Source organism: Acyrthosiphon pisum, chromosome A1 (genome assembly GCF_005508785.2).
Source record: "Acyrthosiphon pisum isolate AL4f chromosome A1, pea_aphid_22Mar2018_4r6ur, whole genome shotgun sequence".
NCBI lineage: Eukaryota > Metazoa > Arthropoda > Insecta > Hemiptera > Aphididae > Acyrthosiphon > Acyrthosiphon pisum.
In genome coordinates, this window is record NC_042494.1 from 110292889 (window position 1) to 110302608 (window position 9720).

General features: G+C 35.3%; 2 protein-coding genes across 2 annotated transcripts in view; one reads left to right on the plus strand and one right to left on the minus strand.

The window, feature by feature from the left end:
• The window catches only part of LOC115033551, a 10207-nt gene extending 6281 nt beyond the window's left edge, over positions 1–3926 (minus strand). The window contains exon 1 of the mRNA XM_029486317.1: positions 3910–3926. Coding sequence (XP_029342177.1) covers positions 3910–3926 — 17 coding nt within the window. The remainder of the gene's footprint in view (positions 1–3909) is intronic.
• A 497-nt stretch (positions 3927–4423) lies between these two features.
• LOC100159320 (ribosome biogenesis protein TSR3 homolog) overlaps positions 4424–9720 on the plus strand; it is an 11061-nt gene continuing 5764 nt past the window's right edge. The window contains exons 1-4 of the mRNA XM_029486010.1: positions 4424–4450; positions 5072–6780; positions 6856–7738; positions 9314–9430. Coding sequence (XP_029341870.1) covers positions 4424–4450; positions 5072–6780; positions 6856–7738; positions 9314–9430 — 2736 coding nt within the window. The remainder of the gene's footprint in view (positions 4451–5071; positions 6781–6855; positions 7739–9313; positions 9431–9720) is intronic.

Genomic DNA, 9720 nt, shown 5'->3' on the forward strand with positions numbered 1-9720 from the left:
CCAAACGTAATATTTAATACATAATCAGTACATAATTTAGTTGATAAAGGTGTGTTGTAATTATTTACTCATATATTATTTTATGTTTGTTTTGCAGAATTATGGTGGCTTATTATACCTTATCGATAATTATTTATGGATGTCTTTTATATTTATGTTATGTATTATTGAAAATGGTATTTCCTATAAATTAAAACGCGTTTGCAACATTATATTATATTATATAGTATTTAGTATTAGATTAACTAAATTTAAAAAAATACCTATATTACATTTTAATTGTATTTTAGTAATTAATATTATATAAATTGACCTTTCAATAGAAATACGATGATATCGAGTTTGATTCTAAGATTTAACATCGTTTATTTTTTGTTTTTTTTATCCTATGTGGTAGTGGCCACTGATAGTGATTTACTGATATTTATTTATAATGTATGAATTGCATATAAACGGATTTACACGGTTAACAAAATAATGTAAACATAACGTGACAAGATACTTATAAACGTCTAGTCTTAATGAACAGTTAAGAGCGACACTCTAATGTTTGTTGAATACATTGGTAGTTATGAAGAACTTGATGGCGACGAGATAGAGTTCGGGATCCTGATTGGGCGATATGGCTAATGTTTCCGGAAGCTGTCTGAGTGTACGGTAGTCGGGGAAAATGCATGTGGGCGTCTTCAATACCAAACCGTATAAATTAATAAATTGGTAGTGAGAAACAATAGATGTTTTTTTTAAGGCTGGCTGTAAACGGCTAAAAATGGTGAGAGTATAGAGTACCTATTAAAACAAATTCGCAATGTTTATAAGACGCTAAGATAAATGCACTGTCGTCAAAATAAACGCCATTGGTAAACGCAATAATATTAGACGACGTACGAGTGATGGACTAAATATTTTAAGACATCTTGCGAGACCTTCACGATTATTACCCTTCATCTGCAGGCTCTCACTTCCTTTGTCACCGTAACTTCTAGTCTTAAACCTAATGGCTAATATCCTACCCCAAAATCCCAATCATCGAATTGATTCTATCAAAATTCATGTCTGAGCTTACATATCCATCATATTAAAAATATTTTCAACGCCGTAGTTTTTAGCCCCTATAGCCAATAATAATCAAATCTTTAATCTTATACCTACCTATTAATTCACGCCTGCTATTCTTTAAGAGGATGTCAGTCAGTGGCGTATAAACAAATTATTTTCACTATGGGCCCATTTTGGAAATTTATCACTATTCAAGCTAAGCATGACTAACATAGCCATAATACTAAACATATTTTAGGGAGCTGGGTGGTTATAATAATTATGACATATATACAATACAAATAAAAATTGTGCAATTTAATTTTAAAATTATGTAAAATTATTTTTTTAACTCTCTTTTAAAAATATTGACAATTCCATATGTATATATATTTTGATGTCAAGTATTTAACTGTGAATTTAACATCAAAGTCATCAAAGTAAGTCCTGACAGTTATTTCCTTGTGAATTCCTCAAAAACGATTTTAATCAACCGGCTAAATTAATCATGGTGAAAAACTGTAAACAGTGAAGATATACTTGAAATGCTTTAATTTAACCTGCAATTTCACTATGGGCTCTGGCCTAGGAGCCTACCCCCTACATACGCCACTGATGTCAGTGCACTATTTGTTTTCTTTCTCTGGCCCACGCGTTACATACACAAAACGCATTTACGCAGAAATCATTTTTTCTATGTTTTTAAGAAATCTTAGTGTAATATCACCCATTACAAAAAATATAGAGAATAATATTTTTGAGGGAATGTCATATCGATTAGTCTAAATATTATCTCAAAACAATTTAAACATTATTTTTTTGTTTATTTTGAAAGTCGAATACAAAGCCAAATAACAATAAAAATATATAAAATCGATATAGCATTCTCTCAAAAATATTATTCTCTATCTTTTTTGTAATGGGTGATTTTACTCTAAGATTACTTAAAAACATAGAAAAAATGATTCTGCGTTATTGCGTTTTGTCTATATTGCGCGTGGGCCAGAGAGAGAAAACAAATAATGCACTGACATCTTCTTAACGTTTTCTCAACTATTATGGAATATCGCACGCCTACTGTACCGATCCATTAAAATCAATCTTGATATTATATTTATTCTAAAATCATATTGTTATATTCTTATATCCTAATTGAGTTTAATTCAAAGGTTTTTATTTGTTATTGTGAAAAAATGCACAATGATAAAAATATATATTTAATAATACGTGTAAAATGTATGTAATCGCCAAGACTAATGTTTTATACCTAGGCACTTACTATGAAAAAGAAGTATTTTAAGATAATAATGAGTTGTTGGAAACAATTATAATTAAAATTGTATGTTAAAAACTTATTTAAATGCCATGGATATGGGGCCCAAGTTTTTATATACAATTGGTATACATTTTTGTCCAACTTAACATAAAATAATAGAATAATTATTCTGATCATATATAATATCGGTGTTTCGTAATGTGTGTTTATTTTATATATATTTTTTTTATTCATTATTAAGCCCGGAAACTATGATCATTAGCTGTTTTTAGTGGGGGGGAGGCGTATGGTTAGATTGGAACACTCAAGATTTGTCACTAAAAACCCGGGTGATCGCCCATCCGGGAACTATAGTGACACCGGCCGGTGCTTGCAATCATAATATTTTGTTTGTATTTATGTTACCGGAAATGTTGACAATTTAGGAAATGACGACAATTCTTAGGAAATGATGTCAATTCCTAACAGCGGAAGGAAATGATATCATTGCCTATAGGAATTGTCATTATTTCCGTAGTTTATTAGGAAATGTTTCACGCATCGCTTTATACTATTATATACATAAGGTTTATATTGTAAATATAAGTGGTAAGTAGTAAGTATATAACATTTTTGCACTTTCAATGCTTGACCGTACAAAGTTACCTACAACCGGCGATTACGATTCTGCAGGTCATGTGGGACCAGCTTTAAAATGTAACTATCATAACGATAACTAACTCGGAACGGCGACATGCTAAAAACCATTTTACTGCCACTACTGTCTGTGTTCTAAAAATATCAGGTGGGGAAATGACTGATATCGATATTAAGGGTTAAGGGGGGGGGGGTCTAGTCGGGGCCCTATCAAGTACCAAAATGAAAGGGGCCCAAACAATTTTAAGCTGATACACATTTTTAGTGATTTTAAAGAAAATTTACCTATTAATTTTATAATTTTATAATGCAATTGTGAATTTGTGAAATAGTTTAAAAATGTATGTTGCTGCAAACGTAGCGATCGGCTTTATAAAGCATGTTTTGTCAAAAGGGTCCATATGAAATTTTAGCTCCAGGGCCCTATAGGTTCTTAATCCGGCCTTGCCTATAACCTATTAGTTATTACCTATACATAATCCTAATTCAGATAGCATAATCTCGATCTCGATGTATGTTTTCAAATAAATAGCGAATATTAATAGAATAGTTTCATTTTTTATGCATACAGGAATGAATCAATTAAATGGGATGTGGAACTATGTGTAGTTCAACGAATTTCGCCTAATATTCTCACACCGTAAGTATGTATTATAGTTATAGGTTGTTACTGTAATAATAATAATAATAATAATCAAGAACTAAGAATCTTCTTAGTTCATGATAATAATATAGCGGTCTGTATCAAAAAAATATATACATTATACACCTGCGACGATGTTATCTGAATATCCAACGTCCTTGGTCCGACACCGTACACCATTGAAAATATTTTTCCCGGTTGCTGTTGTATTGTGCGTGATCGAATTTGATTTGCATGAATATTGTATTGTGATTATTATGGCGTATAAGTAAAACAATATTGTGTCCGTAATAACCACATGAGTCGAGCTTCTAACCTTGTAGGGGTGGCCATCGCCGCCTTTGTCCTATTCTCACGCCGCCGTGATGACTTTTGTTATATTATTATTACTTCCGAATAGATGGTCGTGTTTCCGCTACGTTCTCACAGTTTAACGTACCTAATTATGTAGGTAGTGTGCAGATAATGGAGATATAACACTTATCTGCTACTACCATAGAGTAATATTAGTAATATTACTCTATGGCTACTACTATTAGATTTTTTTGTTTATCCTCAATCGTCGACCCGGGAGCAGGACTGCCTATATTATGCTTTGCTTTCCCGTCGCCGGGCCGCCATCGTTTATTCACATAACTTTATACGCTTTATTAACAATAACAACAAGTAGGTACAATAATCGGATTAGTATCAGTCGCTTCGTCCACCCACCAGTGATTCTTCCCATTCTTGTTGCCACCAGCCCCACACGCATTGTTATCTACTATTCCCTTGGAATTTATCACTCGGGTTTTTTGGAGTCTCCACAGTTCGCGCCGACTGCTGCCGAAATGACTGTTACTTCCGGGATAGCTCCAGTAGATACCGTTCTGTAGACGTTGTTTACCCCCAAAGCCATGGTGCGCTGAGGGCCGAGCAATTATAGCTGTCTACGGAACATTTTTTTTCAATATGGAAGGGGGGGGCTGGTGAAACAGACGTTCTATATTCGGAATTAACTACTACTACTACTATTATCTAATATAGTATTGCTTAGTGGCTAGTCCCATGACTCTTGGTGAATATCAGCAGAAAAAGAATATCAATAATTAAACGGAGTTTTGTAGGTATTTACGTTATTAATGACATTTATTATTAACTAGCTGAATTACCCGTCGTTGCCGGGTTTAAGTATATAAATGTATGTAACCTGCCAAGATTAAATTTTGTTAAATCTATTGAAATTTAAATTAATTAAGATTTTTGAAATAATATTTTATACATATTAATTTAGTTTTTAAGATAATGATTATTATCATAACCTATTCTATAAGTTATAGCTTTTGGCGTCCCCCAGGGGAGCACTATCTAGTGCGACGGGCTTTGCGAACCCGGGGCCCCGAGCTCTGAACTGTACTGACTTTAATTAGTTGGTACTGTTCTCCCTACTCTAACCTTAATTGGTTGGAGTAGTCTGGTCCTCCAGTTTGGGGGTTTAGCGCAGGGCTAACAACCCTGCCTTAGAAAACAATATTGTTCAGGATCTATCAATAAACTTGCCTCGGAACCGTGGAGCTTTGGAAAACAAGACAGGAAAATGGAAAAATGGCTTATCTTTTGGAACATGGAACGTTCGCACACTTTTTAAACCTGGAGCAGTACAATGCTTAGTTGAGGAGACAGAGAGGTATGGGCTAGGAGTGGTGGCCCTACAAGAGATTAGGTGGAACGATAACGGAACTCTAGATATCCAAGACACAACGATCTTCTACGGCGAATGTAACAAACATCGTCAATTTGGAACAGGCTTCGCAGTACATAAATACTTAGTACCATCAGTAAGGGAATTCAAAAGCATTAACCCAAGGATATCAGTACTAACATTAAAAGCACAATATTTCGATATTACATTCGTGAATGGGCATGCACCCACAGAAGAAAAAACACAAGAGGAGAAGGACGAATTCTATGATAATTTGGAACACACGCTAAATGAAATCCCACGAAGTAGAATTAGGATAGTCCTAGGAGACTTTAATGCCAAGTTAGGGAAGGAGAACATATTTAGATCAACGATTGGTAACCACAGCCTTCACGATATAACTAGTGAAAATGGACTCAGACTTATAGACTTTGCATGTGGTGGGGGACTTATTGTGAAGAGCACAATGTTCCCACATAAAGATATCTATAAGGGTACATGGAAGGCACCGGGTGGTAGATATGTCAGTCAGATAGACCATGTCCTGATTAATACTAGGTTCAGAAATTGTATGCATGATATAAAAACAGTCAGAGGAGCTGACTGCGACTCAGACCACTACCTAGTTAAAGGAAAACTGAAGGTGAAACTCAAGAAACTGACATCAAAAAAAGGAACGTTAGTGGACAAATATGACGTGAATAAGCTTAAAGATACCAATATATGTAGAAATTTCAAGCAAAAATTACATGAAACAATGAACAGTTCAAACATAAATCAAGAAGAGACAATTGATGCTAAATGGAAAGCGGTTAAGGATGCTATAAAAACGGCCACAGTCACAGTAATAGGCAAACAAAACAGGACAAGGAAACCGTGGTTCAACAACTCCTGCAAGGAAGCATTTAATAGAAGAAAAGAAGCCAGGACTCAAATGCTCAACAATCCCTATAATAGAGAGAAAGTGATGGCATACAAAGAATGTCAAAAGGAAGCAAATAATATATTTAGATATGAAAAACGGAAATATGCAAAAGATGTATTAGAGGAAGCCGAAATTGATCACAAAGTAAATAGAACTCGACAATTATACCAGAAGATAAAATCAATTAGAGGGGGGTACAAAAAACATGAAAAGTTCCTTAAAAATGACGATGGTTCCCTTGTGACAGAACAAGACAAGGTATTGGAAAAATGGAGACAATATTTTGGATTATTACTTAATTGCGAAAACCCAGTCAATACATTTACATGGATGCCAACGGAACCTAATGACACTGATTGTCCGCCTCCAAGCAAAGAGGAAATATTACAACAACTTAATAGACTAAAAAACCACAAAACTCCTGGGGAGGACGGGATCCAAGGAGAAGTACTAAAGAACCTGGATGACGGAACAATAAATAGAATACATAGTATTATAGAGAGTATCTGGCATGAAGAAAGACTTCCGGAGGACTGGGGCACAGCATTAGTGTGTCCTATTTACAAAAAAAATGATCCACAATAATGTAGTAATTATAGGGGTATAGCATTACTAGATACAACGTATAAAGTCCTAGCATATTGTATACTGGATAGAGTAAGGCCAATAGCAGAGACTTTACTAGGAGACTATCAGGGAGGTTTTAGGCCGAATAGATCTACAACGGATCAGATTTTCGTAATTAGACAGATCCTCCAAAAAAGTTGGGAGTATAATAAGGATGTACACATATTGTTTGTAGATTTTAAAAAAGCTTATGATTCTATTCATAGAGAAAGCCTTATAAATATACTCAAAGAATTTAGATTCCCAAGTAAAATTGTAAGCCTCATTGGAGCCAGCATCAACCAGACGGATATAAAGGTTAAGATAGCAAACACAACATCTCAGCCTGTGAGGGTGACGACAGGTCTCCGGCAAGGGGATGCGCTTTCCCCAGTGTTGTTTAACCTGGTACTGGAAAAAATAGTACGAGAAATGAACGTTTCAGAAGGAATTGCGCTGGGACAAATAACAATTGGACTTTTAGCATACGCGGACGATATAGCTCTCTTAGGAGATGATATTGAGACGATAAAAAGGCTGGGAAAAAAACTTATAAAGGCTGCAGAGAAAGTGGGATTAACCGTTAACGATGATAAGACAGAATACTTAACTGTTAGCCGAAATAGCAGAAATTACAGACTAGGACAACATATTGAATTAGAAGGACATATTTTTAAGAAAGTCTCACAATTTAAATATCTCGGATCTATTATTACTCAAGACAATGAACTTAAAACAGAGGTGTCGTCGAGAATACAACTAGCTAATAAGGGATACTATGGGTTAGAAAAAGTACTGAAATCTAGGACCCTCTCTAAAAATTTAAAAATAAGAATGAACATGACATTATTACGACCTATTGTCATGTACGGATCTGAGACGTGGGCACTGAGAAAAGCCGAAGAACAGAGACTAGGAGTATTCGAAAGAAAGGTTTTAAGAAAAATATATGGACCGGTCTTTGATAACCAAACAAACCAATGGAGGAAATTGCATAATTATGAAATTCAAATGCAGTTTCAGAGGCCCTGATATAATTAAAGAGATAACAAAAAGAAGACTAATGTGGGGAGGCCATGCCTGGCGTAAGCAAGGATCTCTTGTTAGGCTGGTAATAGAGGAAGAACCTATAGGGAAAAGACCTTTAGGAAGACCCAGGTTGAGGTGGGAAGACTGTGTAAAGAAGGACATAAAATCGATAGGACCAGGAATCAGATGGAGAGAAGTTGCAGAGGACAGGGACAGATGGCAAGATTTATTTATAGCGGCATGGTCTTAAAGGCCGAAGCCAATAGAGAAGAAGAAGAAGATAGCTTTTGGCGGCAGAAGCTTTGTTCACGATAAATTTTAGCACTAAAGGTTCAAAATAAATATTTTACTAATAGTTTTTCAATATTATGTTATCTGCAAAACTTCTTTGTAGACAATGTTCTTCACTGATCTATTAGTAGGCGACAAAATCACTAAGCTACTGGGTGAGCTTACGCGTGAGCAAGCTATGTAGAACTGCCCATGTGAAAAACAGTTTTCTCGCAAATCTATTCCTGCAAATTTAAGAGTTTGGCCTTGAGACTTGTTTACAGTCATTGCAAAACAGACTTTCAGGGGAAACTGTAATCGTTTAAATTCGAACGGACGATAATTCGGAATTAAAGGGATTCGTGGTGCAAACACAGTTTCCCATTTTGCACATCCTGTTAAAATTGTGGCTTCTACTATATTGCGATGTAAAGCTTTGACTTTAAGCCTGGTCCCATTGCCCAGTTTAGGCGGTTTAAAATTTCGCAACAACATAATAGGTGTGCCCACACGCAGAATAAGCCTATGATATGGGATGCCCGGTGGTTTCAATGAATTTAAAAATTTAACCGGATAATTAGTTGCATCGTCCATGTTGACCACCGTATCTATCGAAGTATATACTTTTTCTTCCCCTTCAAAAGACATCAGCAGTGTATCATTGATAACCGCCGCTTGGTCATTTTTTGGAGTGAGTATAGCACGTTCACACAACCATTCCATAGGCTTATCATGAATATGAGCAATATCTGGATAAATTTTTGATATTAAATCCTTAACCGTAGTTACAACTGTGCACAAATTTTCTGGGATAGTTATCATTTCATCAAACGATGGATAATCACCATTACCAATTTCAAGTAAAAGATCTGCAAATCCACCAGCAAACTTTTCCTCTCCCAAGTGTACCCTCATATTTTTTGACAGTTTGAGTATATTAATCTTAGGCCATAAAGTAGATCTTTTAAGACATGACTTTACTTCATCAGTTCTGGTCCCTTTTGGTACTACTGGTAGAGTCTGCCTAAGTCTCCAGCCAGTAAAACCGTTACACCACCCATTAACCTTTTATTTCCCCTTATATCCTTTAGAGATCTATTTAAAGCCTCAACACCACCCTTATGCGCCATTGTAATTTCGTCCCACACTATTAATTTTGTATCTTTTAAAACTTCCGCAAAATTACTTTGTTTTGATATATTACAAAAGGGAGTGACCGAAGTTGTTAGATTGAGTGGTAATTTGAAGGTAGCATGGGCCGTTCGACCACCCTCGAGCAGTGTAGCTGCGATTCCAGAAGATGCTACAGCTAAGGCAATGTCGCGAGTACTTCTAACTTTCGCTAAAATCAAATTGATTAAGAAAGTTTTTCAGTTCCACCTGGAGTATCTAAAAAGTATATTCGACCCTCATTATTATTAACACTTGTAATAATTTGATTGTAAGCAAACTTTAGTTCGTCATTCAGAGATTCTTCATTCTTTCTTACGACGTCTTCTACGACAAAGCGGCCAAGTATACATATAATTTACAGCACGTGGGCATAAATTGTATATAAGCAAACGTTTTCGTCACGCGCAGCTATAAATATAATATGTAGGATAATCACTTAATAA